Consider the following 22,533-nt stretch of genomic DNA (forward strand, 5'->3'; position numbering starts at 1 on the left):
ATGCCCAAAACCCAATACTCGTTTAGTTTACACACCACTGCAGGCTTACCTCTGTCAGGGAGAGTCAAGAAACACTTCATTATGGTTATGACCATCAGTGCTATTGCAACATGCTTGTGGATTTACTGTCCACTGTTGCCCTGCAACCAAACCAGTTCCTTGCCTGTGTTTGTATATATGCCTTGAGTAAAGGCAGATGATCAGCTGGAGCTGCTGTTGACCAGACCCTAAGAAGGCTGCTTAGAATAGTTTGTCCCTTGCTTTTCCTGTGCACAAAGCGTGCAATGAGCGTGGATATATGGCTGCTGTACCTGGAAGAACTCCAGTTTCTAGTAAGTAACTTTCTCTCTGTAGAATGCTCAAATGGCAAATGAGGCTGTTGCGCATTGATCCTTTCCAGTTATTGCAAATAAAGCAGTAGAAACAGAAATTGTTTTTATTTGCAATGTGTTTCTTTGCTTTATTGTCCTGTTGTTTTCTGTTGACAACAAGGCTGGATTGTTGGCAGCAAAGCTTTCTAAAATAAGTCTGCTAAATTTTACATATATAAAATATTAAAGATAACAAAAATAAATATTGCAAAGCTTTGCCTAATCTCAAATAAGTGTAGAAATAGGAGAGACTTATACTTGCTTATTTTCCTAATATAAAAAGTGTGAAAATTTCCAAGTAGTGGGAAATAAGACTTTATAAACAGCGGTATATCTCTAAAGTTATAGTCATTAAAACAATCAGGCTAGTTCTAGTTTCATTACTCTGAAAGTGGCTGGGGAGCATAAAGATTTTGCTGTAATTTTAATCCACTTCTCCCTAGTCAGAGGGTTGCAGTTCATCATTCTCCTGCAGGTGAAACAGAGCCTAACTTGTGCAGGTCAATATAGCATAAGTTCTTTGGAAAGGAGGACTCATTCAGTCTTTCATCTTCTCTGTTCAGCACCCGTTATCTCATGGAAGTAATTTAGTTTTCTGCCTTTTCATACTAAAATGGCCAGCGTTTCTTTTAATATCACTGCAGTTGCTGCCACAAAAATGTCCTGGTGAAAGTAACTGAAAGCTTTAAAATGTAATTTTGTAACTTACCACAGAGCTTAAGTAACTGGATATGTTTTCAGAAGAGAACTTCAGTATAATGATTTTCTTCTGCTGATTTATTTGGAATTATCTGTCATTAGTGTCATGCATGCTAATAGCACCTATAGTGTGTGTTTGACTTAAAGAGAAAAAAAATTATTACACCACATTAATTGATTAGTAAGTAAGTGCCACAGAATTCAAGGTGGACTCTACATTGTTCAGTCTGGTGCGTGTTCCCCTCTCTGCTCTTTTCTGCTCTAAGCTGAAATGAAGAGATAAGTAAATCACACTTGTATTAAGAAAATACTAGGACAACTCCTGGAGTAATTACTTTCAGTGACCATGTTTGCAGTCGATATGTTTTCTTCCACATTCTTTTGTTGTTTTCTCAAAGTAAAAATTCTGGAGACAAATCCCAGAAGTTTTATACCTAACTTACATTGACTTTTTATTTTTCCATGAGGATTTGGCTCAGAACTGTCACTTGCACCTTGAAGTCTGTCCTGTACTACTTTAATGGTCTTATCCTGTGTCCGTGCAAGTTTCAGTGGAAGGGAGAACACTGAATGCAGAATCAGGAGTACTCTTAAATAACAAACTGTGAACAAACTATGTTGAAATATAGTGCTAATAATTTTTTTTCTTTTCTGACTTGTTTCCAGGATGCCACAGTTATCTCCCACCTCATGGCACTGCTCAGTAGGTCTCGATATACACAAGAATACATATGTCAGATCTTCTCGCATTGCTGCAAAGTAAGAAAGAGAATACATGTTGTTTGTGCAACTTGTTGTGTTTCTGGCCATAAGAAGCTGTGAGAGATGATACTACCTTTTGTGGCAGGAGCACTAGGACAGTAATGACTGAACTGTTACTGCTCTGGATTTGCTGTCAGATTTATTGGGTTGATATATGCTTTTCTACAGTAAAACAAGATATGGAAGTAAGTGTTTTTTTTATAGGGTCTGTGTACATATGTTTATACTTTTGGGTACTAAACAAAGTCAGTGGTCTAGGCAAATACCAGTCCTCACTATTATCAGTATAAATTTTGGAAAGCTTGTTTTTTCTCTGGAAGTCTCAAAACAGCATGAGCATCTCTTTACAGAGATCCTGCATCTGCTTTCAAGACAGTCGTAAACCCCGGAGAGTGTTTTCTAAGAGGTACTGTAGGTTGAGAGGAAGAAAATTCCCCTTCTCTGTTGAGCTCTGCCAGTTACGGGTTTATCCAGATACATGTTCATTCCTGCTATATAGTGCAATTCTCTTGATATGGGAAAAAACTAATTTGAAACCAGCAGCAACCCCACCCCAAGCACAAAGGTTTTTATCTTTCCCTCCTCCCTCCATGTTTCCACACACCACTGTGTTTTGTATTATTGTTGCAGTTTTTTGGTGGTTACTGTACTCATGAGTTATACACTAACCGTATCAAAATAATTCAGTGTAGGAAATCAAATTTGTACAGCATCTTTCCCCTCTTAGAAACAATTTAAAACTAAAAGATCGTAGTTCATATTTATTTCCCAGACTAAGAAATGAAAAAGTACCAGGATTTATGAATTTGCAAGTATTTACCTTGAAAAATATATTTCTACCTTATTATCACTTACCATAAGTCTTCTGAAACTCTGAATTATTCCTTTGTTTTTCTCTACCTTGACTGTTATTTGTGTATGTTCATCCAATTGCATTTCTTCTGTTAAATAAAACTGAGGACTGAAAACTGTAGAGTTAGTGTGACATAAAAATATAATTCAATTGCTAATATTTATAGAATTTTTTTTAGAGAAAACATTAAGTCAAAATCCTACACTGGACTCTAGAAGTTCAGATCTATAGCTAATATTGGAAAAATAATTTGGTATTTTAAGAAGAAAAATGAACCAGTGAGGCATCTCATGTTAAGTGGCCCTTGAAACTCTCCTTAATAGGCCAAGTAGCTTGAACAGATGAAAAATTGGGCCATGTTGGCTTACAAGAAAAATAACACAGGACTGATGATAGGGTGCTACAGAAGTCAGTTTATACAGTCAGGAGTTAGCTGAGGAGCAATATAAACCCTGTTGGATGTGTGAGAACTGCTGAGTAACTTGAGGTAATTAATCCAACATGAAAACAGTTATTGTCATCTTTTTCCAAATGAGTTAATTCCTAGTAGCTCCGTTAACTCCTGGTGACTTACATATCTAATGTATTGTCAACAAGGCAAATGCCCTGTCACTTAAGAGCAGAATAAGGAAGGTCTTATGAACTCACCATACTGTTTTGAATGCCTCCTCTGCCCTCTAAATCTCTCTTGAACAAATTTTACTGTGAATGTTTTGAAAAATCCAAGTTTTGGGAAATAAAAAATTGGTTGTGTGAGCAGATAGAAACATGAATGATAGAACACTGGCACAGGTTGCCCAGAGAGGTGGTTGATGCCCTATCCCTGGAAACATTCAAGGCCAGGCTGGATGGGGCTCTGAGCAACCTGATCTAGTCGGGGATGTCCCTGCTCCTTGCAGGGGGGTTGGACTAGATGACCTTTGAAGGTCCCTTCCAACCCTAACCATTCTATGATTCTATGAATGCACAAGATGAGCTGGATGATGTATATAAGTACTAGGAAATAGTTACATTTACTGGCTGCATAACAATGAAAAATATTAGAGGTTGAGTAAACAGCTCATCACAGATGTTAAATTGATCAAGAACTCATTTCTGTCTTGCCCAGGAAAATGCAGCTGTTCAGCAAAAAGCTAAAATATCCCCTTATTTCTTTTATTGTTTAGTTCTTGGGTCTCAGGTCTGATTATCAAGGTCAATTACTATATTTTCAATCATAACAAAATAAATCTATTATGTGTGCAGGGGATTTTCTGATTTATTTGGATAGGCAAAGTACATTCTCGTCATTTAAAAAATAGATTAAATACCGTAAGTTTCAGTATTCCCTGCCATTTTGATGAAGAGTCCATCTTTCCCACAAAAGGTCATGAGTGAGAGAACCTTTCTAATTTTTTTCCTGAAGAAATAAGTTACTATAAGCTGTAATATTTAGGTAAGGCTTAGTGTGTATTATAAGAGGCATCAATGCTTTTGTTTCTTTTTCATCTTGGTAGATTTATTCATTAAGCTGATAGTGACATATCATAGCTTCTACTCTCCTTGCTCCTGCATGCATTTTTCTCTCCCTGACCTGTCTTGTTTGGTTGGGCTTCTCAGGTTTCTTTCTCACCTGCTCAAATTTCCCTGGAGAAGCTCAGACCTGTTCACGTAAACTAGGAAATCCTTAATTCAGATTCCTAGCATATTGCTGCTGTTTTCTACTTTTACTGCTTCTCACTGCATTTTTAGAGTTAAAATTAACTGATGGAAAACATTGACCCTGACAAAAACTCATCCTAAGCAAGGGGAAGTGTTGATTTACAGGGGGAGAAGATGCAGTTCTTAACATACAGAGCCAGGATTCTGTCAGGATATAAACAAATAAGTAAACTGAAATCAAGTTGAGGTACATAGCATGCTAAAATGCAAGTCAAAATTTACTTTTTAAGATTCTTTCTATCGCAGTCAATTTGTTTTCAGAGAAAGTGACATGAGTAGGTAAGCTTTACTATTTTAAAGGTAAAATTAAAAAGATAAGATATGCATTTGGAAACACATGGCTGTATGAATAATTTTAAAAGTTAGTTCTGGAGCCTTGTATTTGAATGTGGTGACATCTCTGCTTAAGTAACCATTTCACCACCGGTTGAAAATTAAAATCTTGTGTCTGAGAAAGATCTAGGATAACGCCTGTAACCAAGGCAGCTTCCTCCCAAGCCCATTCTGAGAATGTTTCTTATGTGATCTTAGGCCTGGTGCTGGATCCCTGAATCAAGGTACATTTGCATTGAGATACCTGCTTTTAAAATTTCATTATGGAATTGTTATTGTTCTAGCCTACTGCTTTCTTGAAAATTGACATTTTATGACGGAAAAATCATGCAAGAAGTGTGATTTCTATTCCTGAAATATTATGTTGTTCAATCATATTTGTAGAGAAAGATTGCTGTGGTAGGACTGGCTCCTGGTATTCCGTTGGTATGCCCAAAGAGAAACAAAGGCTGAAGGCCTCGCTATTAAGTTGGTGCCTGAGCAGCTTGGAATTAGGAAGGAATGATGCATTATAATCTCAAGTTTTCACATTTATATTTAAAGCTATCCCTATTTATGGGTTAGTGCTTAACCTGATTGTGCATTAAGCAAACTGGATTGGTGTGTGCAAACCCAATTACATATTTTAATGTACATCTTGTTATGCAACTGAATACACCCAAGTGTCACCTCTGTACCTGCATTCGTCCTGTTTGCACAGAATTTACCATCTGCATCTCATTGAAAAATATCACTAATACTTGTGAATTACTAAAACTGTCTAGGTCAATATGATTCTTTTACTTCAATTTCATTCTTTTTTTTTCACATATTTTAATATCTATTCTTCAGCTTCAACACTGGCATAGCTGCGGCTTTAAATCATTGCCTCAGCCACTTCTGTGTGCCAATGTAAGTTATTTTCCTACTTCAACCATGCTGTTTTAATTGCATTTTTTGGTAGAAAGCTCTTGGTGGCAGTAGCAGCTGAAGCATCTCTTAAAGCACCAGATATGTTACATCTAAAAGTAGTTTTATGCTTTTTTTTTCTTAGAGGTAAGGGATGTTCTAAAAATACTGTTTTGAATATATAAGTAGTATCTGATTTCAGCTGTATCTCAAATGTCAAAATAAAACATTGCATACTAGGGTGTATAGATGTGCCCATAAACTCAGCTGGGTTTGAAGAAAAGGTTAAGGAATTAAGATCTTTCTTCACTTGCAGATTAGTGTCCTGGTTTCAGCTGGGATGGAGCTAATTTTCTTCTCAGTAGCTGCTGTGTTTTGGATTTAGTATTGAGGTATGATTAACGCTGTGACATTCTAAAAGCTGAATTTAAATTGCACATGGCCTGTGCTTAATCCAAAGATGACTAGAGTAATGAATCTACTTCTGAAGAGATATTTGTAAGTCACAAATCAGATGTCACAAGAGACAGTTGAGAGTTGCAGGCCCAACTGAGATTTCATGTTGTTTTTTCTGACCTTGTTGTGCCTTGTCATACCGCAGAAGTTCTGAGATGTTTCTACTGCAAAATTCAGTATTTGTATTTAATTCCAAATGCTTTTTAAATCTTGGAAAAAATATTGACATATCAGCCGTTGCTGACTTAGATCTTGAAGTCAGTGAACAGCTGATGGTTGACTAGATTAATGGCTAATATGTTTGAAACTAAAATAATCTGTAGGAGGAAAATATTAATCTGTTCTCAAAGCGCTGTCACATTCTGTCTGGAAACAATTTCAGAATTAATTCCCTCTCTTCTGAAGTTAGCATTGTTGAAAATGCTTAGTATTACCAGTGAAGAAGACACTGTTAACTTGAGATCTTTTATATAATTTGTAGAGAAAATCAGGAGCTTTTGATCATTTCCAGTATGAAGAATAGAAACATAAGTGCTCTATCCATGTTTCTTCATTAGTGAAACTAATTTCATTGCCTATTGAAGAGTGGAAATGATTATTGGAAAAAGACAAATGCTATAAAAATGAGAATTGGACTTCTTTATTTTAAAAAATTAAAAGTTGTTATGCCAACTGATTGCAAAGTAAATATTAGTAAATCTACCTTTAATACTTAACATAAGTTGCAGATAGTGGAAATGTCTTACATCTTCTTTTAGAAAAATAAATCATGTTTTATGTTTTCCTTTGAAGGGTCCAGATCACCAGACAATCTTATTTAACCATGGAGCTGTTCAAAATATTGCACATCTGTTAGTCTCCACCTCCTACAAAGTAAGACATTAAAATTATTTGGTGTTTTACGTATCTGCTTCCTGCTGCTTTGAAGCATACACTGTATTCATTAGATTGTCTCAAAAGTAAATGGAACAAAAGTACCTGGCTTTTGTTCTAAAGCCAAGTGGCCTGCTGTCCGTTCCTCCTGACTAAGACTTCGGTACAACTGATGAGATGAGATCTTTTTGTGGCTCTGATTAGACATTGTAAAATTAATGCACAAAAGTGTGATTGTCTTTGCTGCTCTTGTCTGTCCTTGGACTTCCATGTTTCTAAAACTTTTCTTTGAGGAGGATGGGACGGGCCTAAACCGAACTTGCGGTAAGTGCTTTCTGCAGTGACGGGGATTCTTTAGGTCAAAATCTTGTTCCTTTTGCTTTGCTTTACACTAAGAATGTGGTAACAGAAACATGGAAAGACATGGACACAGTTTAAATATGTGCAACTATGGAAGGTGAAGTTAAAGACTAATATCCAAACTAAATTAGGTTCATCATCTGGAAAGATTACAATGATTGGTCCTCCCTGTGTCAAAGAAGAGGTTGTAAAGACTTCATAGCCTAGTGTGACTAGGCAGCCATGAAATATTGTTCGATTAAACCAAGACATGACTTTGGACTCGAGGAGGAAGATCCAACCTGAAGAAATTTGTGAATCCTTTTTGTACAGGTGATACCTTGATACCTGAGGCTGTGTAATGGCAGTAAAACTTAGGATATGTATTTGTTTTAAGATTAGTTTAGAATCACTTCAGCTGGATGGTCCTCTTTAGGCATTTTATTAGACTCGCCTTCAAAGGCTTTTGAAATATAAATCTCAACGACATATATTTTTGATTCTTTTACGTACTTATGAGTCCTGGAAAGAAAAAGTACTGTTGTTATGATACTGCCATTCTTTTGTTGTTTGCATTTTTGTGAAACATCACAAGTAAGACCAGTATTTCTGACTGTCTGGTTCCCAAATTTTATCCTTGCTTGTCTTTTTCACAAATAGTTCACAACATACCCTGTAGAAGGATAATTCCAAGAGGGAGATCACAGGAATCAAGGTGTGAGTTAGATGTTTCCATCTGCCTTTTACTCGTCATCTGCATTTCTTATTGATTCTACAGAATTATTTTCTACAAGCCTATACAGCAGTATAGACCAATTTTGCTTTTAAGTTTGCATTTACATTTAGACTTCATCTGTCTTATGTTTTTACACAGGTTCGAATGCAAGCGTTGAAATGCTTCTCAGTTCTAGCCTTTGAAAACCCACAGGTATCAATGACTCTTGTAAATGGTAAGTATAATGCTGCTGTTGCTTATTTGACACTCACTGACTGGCTGAATTTGAATTACTTGGAGTTCTCTTTCATTGCTTTCAGTGTCGGTTGATGGAGAATTGTTACCGCAAATTTTTGTGAAGATGTTACAAAGGGACAAGCCTATTGAAATGCAGCTCACAGCAGCCAAATGGTAATTTTCATCAAGAATTAGAATGAAGTAGTATGCATTTTAATACTTAATTTGTACCTTTTCTCTTTTGTTCTTTTGCAAACTGTGTAATCTAAAATCTTAGCAATAATTATAGATAATATTTGCATTATCTAAATCCTTGAAAAAGTTGTTCTTACCTAATAATCTTATAGCATAACTTCCACTCTTTGCTGTACATAAACAGGAAAAAATGTTGCTGGGCAGCAGTTTTGTCAGGAACTTATTTTCAGATGTGGATTTTCTTAAGCTGAACTGCAGTTTTCACAAGTGGCTTGAATTTTATGATAAGGTTTGCTTCGAGTAGGTAATGGTCAATCATATGTCCTTACACGGTATAACACTGAAATACCATCGCGTAGTACAAGTTAACATCATTATTGCACCACTGTTCAGAGGACTCTGGTGACTGGGGCTGTGGTGTGTTAAGAACTGTATGCACTAAGATGATGAGAAAGCTAAGCTAGTCACTCTTCCTAACAGTTTTAATTAAAATAGATTATTCTTTAAGCTTCATGTACTCATACAGCAGACCTAATGTTACTAATTAATTTTATAGTTTAATTTTAACTTTCCCTTCTGGTGTGGGCACATTTCTGTGTGTTCATATTCATAATGACTTTCTAACTTGTGACAAAATGTGTCCAAGTTCTGTAACAGCAACACTAGGGTTACACTCGCTTCATAAGCTGAGAATTTACTCCCTTTAAGACCCTTTTCCTTTTGGTATGTTGATAATAATGGAATAAATTACCTTAAGGAGTTAAAGAAATAAAATTACAGATCACTAAACTACTAAAATTGAACATAACTCAAGAGTTTGGTCACTGGTGTTTTGTTTGATTATTCTTTTAGATTTTGATGCCTTGTTTTTGACCTGGATCAGTGAATTTGCTGATTCAGTTCACCAAACGATTTCCCTGACACTTGTCTCGATGCAAGGCCTCGAGATTCTGGGTGACAAGCAAGTGGAGTAGGTAGGGTAGCCTCTTTTGTAATGTTGCCAGGTTATGACAACTTAACCCATTCATGAAAGCAGTGATAAAGACATCTGTGGGGGTTGTCCTAGGAAGGTAATCCCATTCCATGTGGGAGGCCCATCTGGGAACCTCCCACACTCCCTTCCAACCACAATTGGTCTATGGAATCTGACTTTACTGGTTTTGTTAGGCAGCTCTTAGTGAAGAAGGCAAGATAAATTAACTGCATTATAGCAGCCCCAGTTCTGATTGATTTATGTGTTTCTTTGAGAATTTGGAGAATACATAGAAAATTAAGTATTAGAATTTTTTTTTTTTTAACTGATCTCGAGGTATAAGGCAGTTGATAAATGAAGGCAGGCTGGAGTTAAAAGAATTGTTCTGGCTCTGGACTGTCTCCTGGGATGAATACTTCCTTGTCTGTGGGTGTTCTTTACTGATCTACTTCAAATTAGAAGGAGTTGGGTAGACAATGTCATTTTTTGCTGTTGCTTTTCAGTACTTCAGACCTTTGAAAGCAGGAAAGAAAATGATGCAGTGGAAAGCAAAAAATAAAATTGCAGGAAAATGGAAGACAAATCAGTATCTTGAGTTTCAGACTGGGTTTCTAATTAGTCGCTGGACAGTCGTCCTTCTTATTGGGGCACTCAAGGCCTCAGTTTCACAACAGTCCTGGGGGGCTCACAAAGACCTACTGACTTCTCTACTATAAGTCCACTCCCTACTTGATTCCCATGAAGACAGACTCTCTCTCTCTCTTTTTTTTTTTTTTTTTTTTTCTTCTCCCCCCCTCCCCCCCAATGAGAGTAGTAGGTGAAATTGTCACAAGTCTTTTTTTTTTTGGCTTCTAAATTATAGAATCATAGAATCATAGACCATTAGACCATTCCTGTGTTGCCAGCTTTGGTCAATTAATCTTCAGTTCCTCTCTGATTTATTAGTAGAGTCCTTGGAATGCAAATGTAGAAGGGGAATTTTTAATGCATTTGTGAAGCCTTTTGTTAAATTTCTATTTGGATCCAGACTGGCGTACGGGGCTATCTTAAGAAGCTTCCTTTGTTTTTCAACAATTGAGGTAGACCTGGAAGACCTGAGTTAATACCTCTTGAAATGGAGTAAGGATCCTTCACTTGAGCAGCAGTGTTGTCAAGAAGAGCAGTAAGCCTCATGGGAGAACGATTTGCAGCTACAAGTGGAGCAGTAACCTTTTCTACTAAAATTACCAGAATTGCTTCCTGCTAAGCCAAATCTATTTCACCTGAAGTCAAAATACTTTAACTTATTTAGTGTCTGAAATAGAGCTGCTTTGTCTGGCAAATGGGGTCTAGCTGGATTAAATGGCAACTGCGGGATGGGTGATTTCCTCCTGATTGTTCAGGTGTGAAAATGAGTATTTCCTGCTGTCAGCCACAAGGCTTGGGCAGTAAAAGTTTATAAAATTATCTGTATGCTAACAGTTAAGTCTTATCTTTTCACTTCTGAGAAATAATATCTGAAAAGCTTTCTATTTATGGGATTTTAGCTGTGTCTATCACTGGTAGGTGTTTGGAACAGGATCAGTGATGTTACCTTCTAAGAGGTGAAGGAACTCCGTTTAGTACTAGGAAAGAGCTCAGGAATGCAGTGAAACATGCTATGGTTACAGTATGTTAGCATATTGCTGCTCCTTAGCTGGGCGATTTTAATTAACCCTATGTATACTTTTAACCGGCTCAACTGAGAATTGAAGTATGTTAGTTTTAAGTCACCTTTACTGAAATTCAATTCTTTTTTTAACCTCAACTGTGGCATGATAAAAGGCAGTTACAATGGCTTAGTTCAAAAGCTAAACCAGAAGATGCTTGACTGTTCCTGCACTGAATGCAGAGCAGTTAATCTCCAGCTTCATTCCGCATCCTTGTAGCAAGTCAAGTAAAAAGTATAAACCACTTAAATGTAAACCAGTTTTATCGGCGAGTGAACTACTTTGCATTTCTGGTAGCTTGGAGCACGTGTACAGGTAGATTAACAAAGCAACTTATGCATTTGTTTGATGTTGTGTGTGTCAACATTCTAGTTTGAGCCCTTGGAGGTATCATACCCACTAAGTTGTTGTCTAATAGAGAACAAATGCAGATTTTGTTCAGTGTCAGAGACTTAATTGGGTTCATCATTAGCACGGATGTGCGTATTCCAGCTGAGTGTTAAGACATGGCTGTGGACAAGCGTCGCAACAATACTGCATCTCCTAGGCTAGTGGAAAACTTGAACAGTTTCTGACTGAGCTGTCAGGCTACCAACCCGTATCAATTCTCTCCTGATTAAGTGCATGCACATGCTGTTTACAGCAAAGGAAAGGCCTATGCATATTGATTCTTTACCTTAATGAGACTTGTTCATTTTGGGATTTTTTGTTGGTAAAAGAGATTTGTGGGTCAATGAAGTTTAGACCTTTTTTGACCAGTGTGTGGTGTATATATTAATCAGTGCTCCAGAAAGATGTCAGGTACTAGAAATCTGCTTACAAGTGTGTCTGTAGTAGCTAGTTTGTGTTTGTGTCTAGTAAGCGAAAATGTATTGAAATCAAGGGTAGAACAAAGAGGAGTACATTTCATTAGTACAGTTGGTTTTCTGCAAAATTTTACTCAAGTGCATTAAAAACAATGATAGGTGAATTTATGTTTTATTATGTTGTTACAGCCTTACTTCCATGTGTAGAGCTGGAGCAATACGGACAGATGATTCTTGCATCGTTCTTAAGGTAAGCTGGTTAAACGTTTTTCTATTTAAAATATTTTTCTCCCATAAGGTTATCCTGGTTTTATCTGTCTCATATAAAAAGTAGCACAAAATCTGTTACGCTGAAGATTTAAAAGCACCACATTCTGCTTTTTTGATTTAAAAATTTAGTTCCCTAATTTCCCTTTGTGTCTTTAAGCGTTTATAGTGACATGGCTTTTTAAAAAAGTTTTTAAATAAAGAATCATACTAGAATGTCAATATCCAGGAATAAATATCTCAGAGTTTGACACACAGCCATTTGAAGTTTGTAATCATTTCAGTAACCATTTGTTAGTAACATGGAAACAACATTACTGCCTTAGTCTTCCTATATGAACAAGGCACTAGTTTGTGTTTCAGTAGTTTATTTCACAAGATTGTAGTCAGAATACTATAATCTATACATGGAGTCTGTCATAGGCAGATGATTTCTCAGGTTTCATGGTGTTTTTGTAAATTTGTCTTGCTGAAATATTGGGTTTTATTTTTGTACTGCATGTGGCTTTATCAGGAAATTCAGTAAAAGAAACTTTACATACCATAGGAATATAATCTCTTTTTTAATAGTCATACTTCTATAGCTAGTCAAAAGGGAATAAAACAGCTCTTGATGAGCAAACATATCAGCCAGAGATCATATAATACTAACACTGCTTGTTTCTCCATTAGATTTTGAAGTATTACTGTAATACTGCAGTAAGAAAACATGTTTGCTTTCTCTGGTAATTACTGTAGCAGTCTGGCAGACTCCAAGCTTTTATTAGGTTTTTAACATCCTTTATTCCAGGGAACAACACATAGTTCAGACTTAAGAAAATGCAGTTTAAATGCCTGAGAAAAAAAAAATTCCCCATATGTAACCCTGTACTGAGATTGAGAAGACAATGTGTTCTTGGAATAGTCTAGCAAGTGAAGGGTCTTATCAGCAAAGCAGTCATTTTCAGGATTTGGTGGTGTGTATACCACTGAGACCCAGTAGCTTCTTACAGTTCTTTGTCTTTGACTGTGAAGGCCCCTCTGTGGCTAATATACTAATAAGTGTATGCATGACCATGGTGTGTGCTGCAGATCTACAGCACTGCAGATAGCTGTGTCTACTGCTTAAAGCAACAAATACTCACCACCAAAGGCTGCTGATTTGTATCTTCTGACTGCGGTTTGGTGCAAACCCCTGGTGGCTCCTGCAAGCTTACATTTTAAACTGGAGAACTGTCACCAAAGTGTCAGGAATTGCCCCTTAGTCCTACTCTGGTAATGCTGGGGGAAGAGTAGGTTTTATGTAAGATACAGCAATAAGAAAGCATATTCATTCCTTTCACTGTCTATGGCAGTGAAGTCTGACATCCCTACAGCTTTTGTTAGTGGGATTTTGGTAACCGTCATTCCAGGTGATCACAGACGGAAAATCTGCGTATTGACTGGGTCAAAGGCCCATCGCTCCTGTCTTTTTATGCAAGAAAGTCCAAAATGCAGTTAGCTACACTGTTGCTGGTGTTGATAGAGGCATCTGTTCTGCACAGGCATGTGATCTTGCAGCAAGTGAGGAAGCCAAGCTGCATCCTTCTCCCTCATTCTCCTGCTTAGCTTTTTTTCCTAATTGACACTCCAGTTCCCTGATCTCTCTTTGTCATTACAACATCTGGAAACTGAGGATTCCATGCTCCTAACCTATCTTGCTTCTGCAAATTTCATTCTTCTTTAGAAAATTTCTTCCCTTCAGAAATCTCCCACTGTCTGCTTAACCCTGGACTGCGTCCTGGTCAGGACATAAGGGTTCCAGAGCTGTTCTGCTCTAAGGAGAAGAAAGGGGGGAAGTATTGCTGTAGGCAGAGGCGAGTTATTGCTGATAGCTGGCTGCTAACTGTCTGTGTGGAGCTATGCGTGCTCTGCCACGTGAGCCACATGGAAAACTGCAATCCTTTCAAACCATTATGAACTGTTTTGCTTGCTAGCCCTCAGTAACAGGAGCACTTTTTCTCATGGATGTAGCTTCTGTGCAAATATTGGAAACTTTGGACTAAAATTTGTTGTAATACATGAGAGCAGACAGAAGAGTGAGGACAGATAGAAGGCACAGAACCTTGCCTTCTTGTTCAAACAACTTGTATAATTTCTCCTTTTCTTCTGGGGTCACTCCAGGAGCTCACAGTTTTAAGATAACACACTGTCTCAATCTGTGGTAAATAGAGTCACAAATTGTTTGACCTCTGGTGACCCCTTCAGTTTTCAGAAATTATTGAAGAGAACTTTGATCCTTTGCTGTCAAACTTCCCTCTTTTGGAGGACAGTCAGGGGATGTGTGTTTCCGATATGGTTTTGATTTATTTTCATTGCCCAGTTTGAGCAGTGTGTTGGACTGTAACACATGAAAAAAAAGAAAAACAATTGGGGTGGGGAGAAGGTAGAGGAGGCTGATAAATAATGGATTTGCTTGGAAGGGAAATTATTTCTCTGGAATTCTAATAAAGAAATGATAATTTGTCCAGATAACCCTAACACGTCCCAGCAACACCATGGGAATTAAGTATTCCATCTTTACAGTCCATTTTCAGACTTTGTCTACTGGCCAGAAAAGGTCAGGTGTGCTTTGTGGCTCTTCATCTTACACCTCTAGTACAGTCTCCTGCTCCTCTGCATTAGTTACGTTGTACGGACCTGTAGGTCTAATGCAGCAGTTAAAAGATATAATTTGGAAATCTTGATTTTGTTTAATTTTAGACAGCTGGAATTGTTAAAACTTGAAAAGTATAAGATTTGTGTTTCTTGGGTGCTTGCAGCCAGTGACTTAACAACATGTAGCCCTTGAATTACAAGAAGTAGCTCATTTCAGACCATTTCACCTTAGAAAGAATTGGGAAGTACAATACCTTAGTGGTTTAGGCATGGAATTCCACTTCTATTCTTTCTTAGTCAACCTGAATGTCACTTTTCAAGAGCTTATGTTCAGCTTTCATGATTTTACTTGTGCCAGTCTGTTTTTAATATACCTTATGCCAGCTTGGTAGTTGCAACTGATGATATTTAGTCATTATGATGCAGTTTTGAATTCCACAGATTAAGAAGTTTAGTAATAATTAAAGGCCTGAAAGCTTTAAAACAAACTTTGAACAAACTTGCAGAGGTCCTAGAAATCTCACTTTTGGAATCAGGTGATTCCTGAGGCCTGATTAAATTTAACAACCCTCAGTAGCTGTCTTCTCTTTTAAAGAGTTCCAGTTAACTTTGTAAGGAAGCAGAAGGTCCATAGGTGTGTCTGTGGTAATAGAACCAATTTTCAGCTGTTCGGGCTGAAGGTCTTACCTGATGTCTTAAGTGACAGATATGCAGAGAGGAGGTGCTTTGGCTCGCTGGACTGGGTGCAAGATTCACAACCTAAATAGTAATCCTTGTAGTAGCATCTACTTTTTTAGTAAATGTAGGCAACTCCTGTAACTCTGCTTCCTTACCTGTGGAATAGATATATTTCTTATCTATTAAATCATTTCAACAGTCAATGGATAACTGTTATTTCAGGTCCCCAGAAACATAACTTTGAGAAGCAGTTTCTACTAGTGTAATTCTGTTGAAGTTGGTAGAGTTACACAAGCGAAAACCTTGATATAATATACGTCATCCATTTTCATACTCTTGTTTGGTGAACCTTGAGTGAACAAGAGTCCTGGCCTTTGGAGAACTGGTCTTTCCAGAGTTAAATGCTTTTCACTGAGCTTCAGGTAAAGAAAGATTTGATTGTTTTTAATATTTTAAGTAGAGAAGGTATGACAAAGGTTGCCATTGAGTGTAACCAAGGTAGGGATGAATGTCAGGCATAAGACAGAGTAGAACTGGATTCCAAGTGGGCTTCACTTGTGATTGACCAAGTATACTACTTATGAGTAGTCCTCCCTTCCCTCCTACTCCTTGCAGCTCCTAGCAGTCATTGTAGGTTGAGGAAGCCCTAAGATTATTTTTGACTGCATTATCTTTAGTCAATCCCAGATTGCAAATGGACGGGAAGAGTCAAGTACTTCTTGAGTGCAGCTTGGATACTTCTGGTTCTTGTGTACAGTAAGAATAAACCCATGCATGGGTTTATAACCCATGAACTTTTAAGGGAAATTTTAATTTTTTTTTTAGCTTTTACAAAACTTTGACCGTGGTCACTTTTAAACGTTGCATTCACACAAACTAATTTTGACTGCATGAGAAGTTGGTTGAAAGAAACCTATTGCATACTTGGTAATGCCTGGACAATTTTTCTGTGTGTATAGTCTTTAAAACCCCTAAAATCTGTTTGTCTGAAGGTACCAATCTAAAGAACATTGTTAAGAATTGATCTAAGGTAGCTGTTTGATTTTTGTGAGCTTCTTTATGGACATAGCTGCACTAAACAATAGTGGTTTAGTGGTTTGGTTGTTTTTTTTTTTTTTTTTTAACTTTTCAGACTCTGCCATGTTTGGTTCGAATGTGTAGTAAGGAAAGACTGCTGGAGGAGCGAGTAGAAGGAGCAGAAACACTGGCCTATTTGATTGAAACAGATGTGGAGCTCCAGAGAATTGCCAGCATTACTGACCACCTCATTGTCATGCTTGCTGACTACTTCAAGTATCCCAGCTCAGTGAGTGCAATCACTGATATCAAGAGGGTATGTTTCCTTGCCCAGTTCTGAAGCTTTGAAAAATGTGCAAAACCAATAATAAATTGGCTCAGAATGCTTTTTTATTCTATTTAAACCTTATGTCTGAGTTCTTCAATAGGAAGGTGACCAGAAGTCCAGTAGGTCTTGATTCCTAATGAGTCTAGTCCCCAAGTCTTTGCTTGCTTGCTGCTTTTTCTGGAGCCTGTATTTTCAAAATGAAAATTGTTGCATATATCTGAACTCCCAATCCTGTAAGAACGATGCTGCTATTCTTCTATGTCAAAATAGAGAGATGGGGTATGTCTAGTTTAATATAGCTTCACCATACAATTTTCATTACATTTTCCAGAGATAGCAATGAAGTACCAGACGGAGACATCTGTCATGTTTCTCCTCTGCAGAGTTTAGAAGACTTACCTTCAGAAACCAGTACATTTCAGCTTAGTAAGATATATTAGTCCATCTGATGAGAGATCTATTTCAATTCTTAGGTCAGGTTTGTGAAAAATGTTAAGTTCAGAGATGGTTTGGTTCTGTTAAAGCAGAAAAACATGTGGATGTCATGTAGGATTTCATACTATGAGTTAGCAGCACTTGGAAGAAGTTGGATAAACAGAGACCACATATATCTTGGAGACTTAGTTTCCTAGGTGGTGTACTAGGAATCTCCTCTGAGAACTTTTTTTACAGATTTGCGTACACTTTCCAAAGCATTAGTGGATCAGTCAAAGCACTAGTGGATCAATCAACCTCAAAAGCAAGACTGTTTCTGATATTTTGTATAGGGAGATATCTATTACTTATTCCCTTCCCCTCTTACAGAGTCTGATTTTCAGAAAGCATCTGAAAAAAAAGGGTTACAGAGTTACAGAGCCTTGGTTTTTCTCTGAAACTAGCCCAAGAGTTAGACTCACTTCTCAGACTTTTATAGAATGGGATTGATTCTGCATATTGAGCTGCCTTTAATTTTATGTGAAAATGCAAATTAAATATTAAAAAGAGTCAGTTGCAGTTAAATTAAATAAGCAGAAGGAAGTTTAGCAGCTGACTGGGGAGTAATGGATGTTGGCTGTAGCATCAATAACGTGATTACTCCCTGAAAGGTAAAAGCTACGTGAGTGAGGACTCTGCCAAACAGATTACTTGTCTGTTTTAAATATTTTTAACAATGACATAATAAATTCTGCTCTAATATAGCTGAACCAGAGAGAATTACTCATACAGCTTAGTTTTTGACAGTTCATTTATTTCAGGGCTTTGCTGCTCAATACTAGCGTTTTTCTGGCATTTTGTGATGACTTTAAATATTGCATCGTTTTGCAGAACCCCTTGGTACAGAGTTTTGAGGGCAGTCAGAGTTATCCTAATTGAAAAGAACATTAAGAGATCTGAAGGTCTTAATTTTCTGTTCAAAGCAGGGTCAGTACTGAGTTCAGATGAGGTTGCTCAAGGCTTTGTCCCGTTGGCTCTTGAAAACTGCTAAGAGTGGAGATTAAACAACCTCTCTGAGTAATCTGTTACAAAGTTTGACTGTTCTAATGATGAATTTCTATTTCTTTCTTATATCCAGTAAGAACCTCTCCTCTTTCAATTTGACTGTTGTCTCTCCTTCTCTTGCTGTGTGCCTCATAAAGAGTCTGGCTCCGTGTTCTCCTTGTAGGTATTGGAGGACTACTCTTAGGTCTCTGTTCAACTTTCTCTTCTCCTGGCTGAACAAGCCAGGGTACGCCCCATCTGCTCCTGCAGGTCTGCTTTCCTGAAGTCAAGGCTCTGTACTCTGGTCCATGCCTTTCTCATGCCTCTCAGGAACTTGAATGTCACTATTTTATGATCCCTATAGCTAGTGCTCCCGTTAATTATCATACCCCTAAGCACTTTTTCCTGATTTGTGAGCAGCCTGTCCAGTGGTGTATCACCTTCATTCACTCCTCTAGCACCTGTGTTAAGAAGCTACCTTCCAGGAACCTCCTAGACAGCCTGCACCTTGCTGTGTTATCTTTACAGCAGAAGTCAGAAGTTAATACCAGCTTAAGATGGAGGCCCTGTGATTTGGAGACCGACTTTGGTTCCTGCTATTGTTTCAGTTCTCTTCATAAAGCGTTCCTTGATTCTCTCTCAAATTTTTCACTTCTCCTGGCTTGTTACTGTAAGTTTCTCTTGGGTGAACAGTGAAGAATAGTTTTTGCCTTAATATGATCTGGATAGAGTTGTAACTTTATAGAAGTGTTTTGGCCTCAAATTGTTTAAGTTGACTTATCTCTAACTTGACAGAGAAATGAACCGTGTTCTTAACTTCAGTTGTTGTGTTCAGTTGGTAAATGTGGACATCAGCTAATGGAACAGCAGTTCATTTGTGTTTCTGGCTGCACTTGGTGTGGTAAACAAAACCCCAGTAGAGAAGCACAAGTTTAGAACAAATAAGAAAATCACACCAGTAATTTCTTAGTGTCTGAATTTGATATCTGTGCTTTATTTAAATAGCTTGACCATGATTTGAAGCATGCCCATGAGCTGCGCCAGGCTGCTTTCAAGCTCTACGCCTCCCTGGGAGCAAACGATGAAGATATTCGAAAAAAGGTGGGCCTGTAAAAAATGTTAGCAGTCAGGCAAAGATGCAGCTGAAAGTTAGGCTGAAAGGCAGGGCAAGAATTTGCACCCTTCCAGTCTTTTTTGGTTTTTTTTTTCATTGTGATTTAAATAGGTTGAAACAAGAATGCTCTCTTTCTGTTAGATTAATATGAACTTTCAGATTGCACTTTGCATGGAATTTGAACAAAAATTAACGTCTTCTTATAACAAAATACAAGTAAAGTTTACTTATTTAAAGATCTTCACAGTGATGAACTAGATTCTCACAATGTTGTCTTTCATCATGTTGTGGTCCTTGCTACTGATAAGTTGTGCAGGAATCTTTTTGTGGAATGAGTAATTTCTAAAACCTATGTTCTGAGGGACAGAATATACCTCTGTTGTCATGGATCCTGTTATAAAACAAACACTTTTTCAAAAATAAACCCTGAAAGTCTAATCATATTGAGAAAGACAAAGTCACAATTTGTTCCATGATTCTGAAGTGGTCATGGGGGCTTGTACCTTTATAACAAAGCAGTTGACATGAAGGAGAACAAACTCTATTCAAACATCACAGGAAAGAGATTGGATGATTGGAGCACTCATACAGTTAAAAATTTATGTATGAAAAGTAGAGGGTTATTAAACAATGAATGATTAAAAGCAGCATTTTTAAAAATTAAACATGGAGTTGCTATGTCAAATGTGGCAAGTACAGGAAGCAGGAAAATTTTCTGAGTTTATTTGCTGGTTAAAGAGGAAAAACAGAAAGAAGAAAGGTATGGAAAGGAAGGAGGCAGGAAAACAGTGTTGAAAAGCTAACTAGCAGGAAGATTTATCAGTGGGAACCTATTCAGAATCTCTGGAATTCCAACCCATAAACCTCTCTTTTGTTGCAGAATGAACTTTAGTTAATAGTAAGGATCCTTCTTTTACATATCAAAGCACTGGTTTTAGTAAGTGGTGGGTGTGTACATGACAAAGTAGATTTATATAAAACCCGTCTTTCTTCTTGATATTATCTCCCTTTTACACTGGCTTTAAGTGCTTGTGCTGGCCATGTCTAAACACGGCAGATGAACTACTATCTTTTTTTTTTCTTTTTTTTTTTTTTTTTTTCCAGATAGCTCCACAACATGTCTCTAATCTGTAGGTTGTATATATTGTGTGCACTCACACAAGCTCTCTTTTTGTTTTAATATGACGTTAAGATTAATTCGTGTATATATAAAAACACACTTGTTCCTTGATTATAAAATAATTTTGAAAGAGCAGTGTAGCATAGAATGTAGACGTGGTTGTACACAGCTTGTATGCAGATACACACTACATTCCACCTAATCTGGGAAGAGAATGTGGCTTGCTGTTTTTAGGTACTGTTTTTATATGCAATATTTAAAATGTTGCAGACAAAAAACCCAACAATCCATAAATGCTCATATTATTTCATTTATATAACGTTAATTCCTTTTTGCTTCAGATCATTGAGACTGAAAATATGATGGACCGTATTGTTAATGGCTTGTCTGAATCTAGTATCAAGGTGCGATTAGCTGCAGTCAGGTAGGAGGCTTTTCTGATTCACACAAGTTCTTTTGTGTTGTCAAAGTCTGGTGCTGCACTTGTTAGAATTTCTGCTAATTTTTCAAAAGCTAAGCTGAAGTAATTTCTACTCTTGGAAAATTTATGGAGGTGACGGGGAGGAGGAAGTTATCCTGGACCAGTACAATATTTTCTTTTTGCTATTCCTAGGCTACTACTTACCAATTCTAAGCTGAATCTTTGTGTAGAGGCAATGTGTGTATTACATTACAGTAGTATATGTGTGAGTTTGCGTGTCTCACAACAAAGGTTTCTTTTCCGTTATAGATGTTTGCACAGTTTGTCCCGTTCTGTACAGCAGCTCAGGACGAGTTTTCAGGATCATGCTGTATGGAAACCTTTAATGAAGGCAAGTAAATGAAAGTCAGTTCTCAACTACTGAGGTATTCTGTTCCATTAAAGGAGGATATGGTGTCTGTTTAATTTGCATGCCTTTCTGTAGAATCACAATAGAAATTGCCTAATAATCAAAATTCCATAACCTTCTCCAAAGAGAGTTGTAAATCAATGAAAGCTAAGCAGCAGCAACAGCAGCAAAGAGGACTGTGGTCTGTACTTGATTTTTGGTTGGGGGGTTTTTGGGGGGTTTTTTATTTTGAGTGATCAGCGAGTGAGGCTAAGTTATCCCTAATGTTTACAGAGGACACTAGGAGGACTATATCTCCTTTAATTTCAGACTCAGACTAGATGGCACAGTTCAGACTTGGTCTATAAGCCCTACAAGAGAATTTACATCTGTGTTTTCTCCTATAATTCTCTACTTTCCTAGATCTCATTGCAGATTCTAAAACTGAAGCCAAACAGCTCAGCAAGACCTTTTAAAAAGACACATTTTAATATAGTACAATTATCCACAAGATTAAATGAGATCAAAGTGTGTAAGGTATATATAATCTCTCATCCTGTAATGTGACTGTCATTAAGTGCAGATAAAGAAACCAGTTTCTCAGTTGCAAGATCTTTTAGATCTTGAAAATGAGGAACAGACAAAGTCTGCTAGCAAGAAGCCTGAAAGCTTGGGCAGTATTGACATCCATGAGAGTCACCTGAAGTGAGCTTGACTATTCAGAAGTGAAGTAGGCAGACCAGAGAAAATATTGTTGGCAAAAATGAACTGATGAGCCTGAAAACGAGGCAGTTATGTGAGCTGACTCCAAAGCTTCACTCAAGAGCCTGGAAGGAAGTAAAGGATCAGGAGCTCCTTCAGTTATTTCTAGTGACATTGCAATACAAGAAAGATTGCGAGTTGGGCATACTACTCAGTGATGTTTTATTTAGGCCTGACTTTCTCTGTTCTGCTTATGTTCTAATTTTCACAAGTTATAGACTCAAGAAAACTTGAATCACTAGTTATACTGCACTCTCTGGCCATCTTGTTGGCTGCAGGCCTAGAAACTTTCTCAGCCTTTTGTGTTGTTTGCATGAATTACAAGTCCTAAAGTATGGGCATGCTTTTTTCTTTAGTTACAGGATAGAAATGATGTGGAAATTATTTTCTGATAATATAGGCAATACACTTATTAGAAGCTAAGCATTCATCCTTGAACTTGAGTGTGTGAGTTGTGATACTAATCCATGGGTGT

General features: G+C 37.3%; 1 protein-coding gene across 8 annotated transcripts in view; it reads left to right on the forward strand.

Moving 5' to 3' along the window:
• The window catches only part of ARMC8 (armadillo repeat containing 8), a 68,725-nt gene that overhangs the window by 32,108 nt on the left and 14,084 nt on the right, over nt 1-22,533 (forward strand). For 5 of the 8 annotated variants that reach the window (XR_015259426.1, XM_086755098.1, XM_086755096.1 and 2 more), the window contains 10 exons: nt 1,737-1,829; nt 5,551-5,610; nt 6,856-6,936; nt 8,150-8,225; nt 8,311-8,401; nt 12,079-12,139; nt 16,583-16,783; nt 19,259-19,354; nt 20,829-20,911; nt 21,218-21,299. Coding sequence is in view for 7 of the 8 variants with exons in the window: in XM_086755098.1 (XP_086611224.1) it covers nt 1,737-1,829; nt 5,551-5,610; nt 6,856-6,936; nt 8,150-8,225; nt 8,311-8,401; nt 12,079-12,139; nt 16,583-16,783; nt 19,259-19,354; nt 20,829-20,911; nt 21,218-21,299 (924 nt within the window). In the remaining variant the exon portion in view is untranslated. The remainder of the gene's footprint in view (nt 1-1,736; nt 1,830-5,550; nt 5,611-6,855; nt 6,937-8,149; nt 8,226-8,310; nt 8,402-12,078; nt 12,140-16,582; nt 16,784-19,258; nt 19,355-20,828; nt 20,912-21,217; nt 21,300-22,533) is intronic. The other 3 variants (XM_086755101.1, XM_086755097.1, XM_086755102.1) reach the window with 3 other exon arrangements.

This window comes from Chlamydotis macqueenii, chromosome 9 (assembly GCF_036417535.1).
Source record: "Chlamydotis macqueenii isolate bChlMac1 chromosome 9, bChlMac1.mat, whole genome shotgun sequence".
NCBI classification, from domain to species: domain Eukaryota; kingdom Metazoa; phylum Chordata; class Aves; order Otidiformes; family Otididae; genus Chlamydotis; species Chlamydotis macqueenii.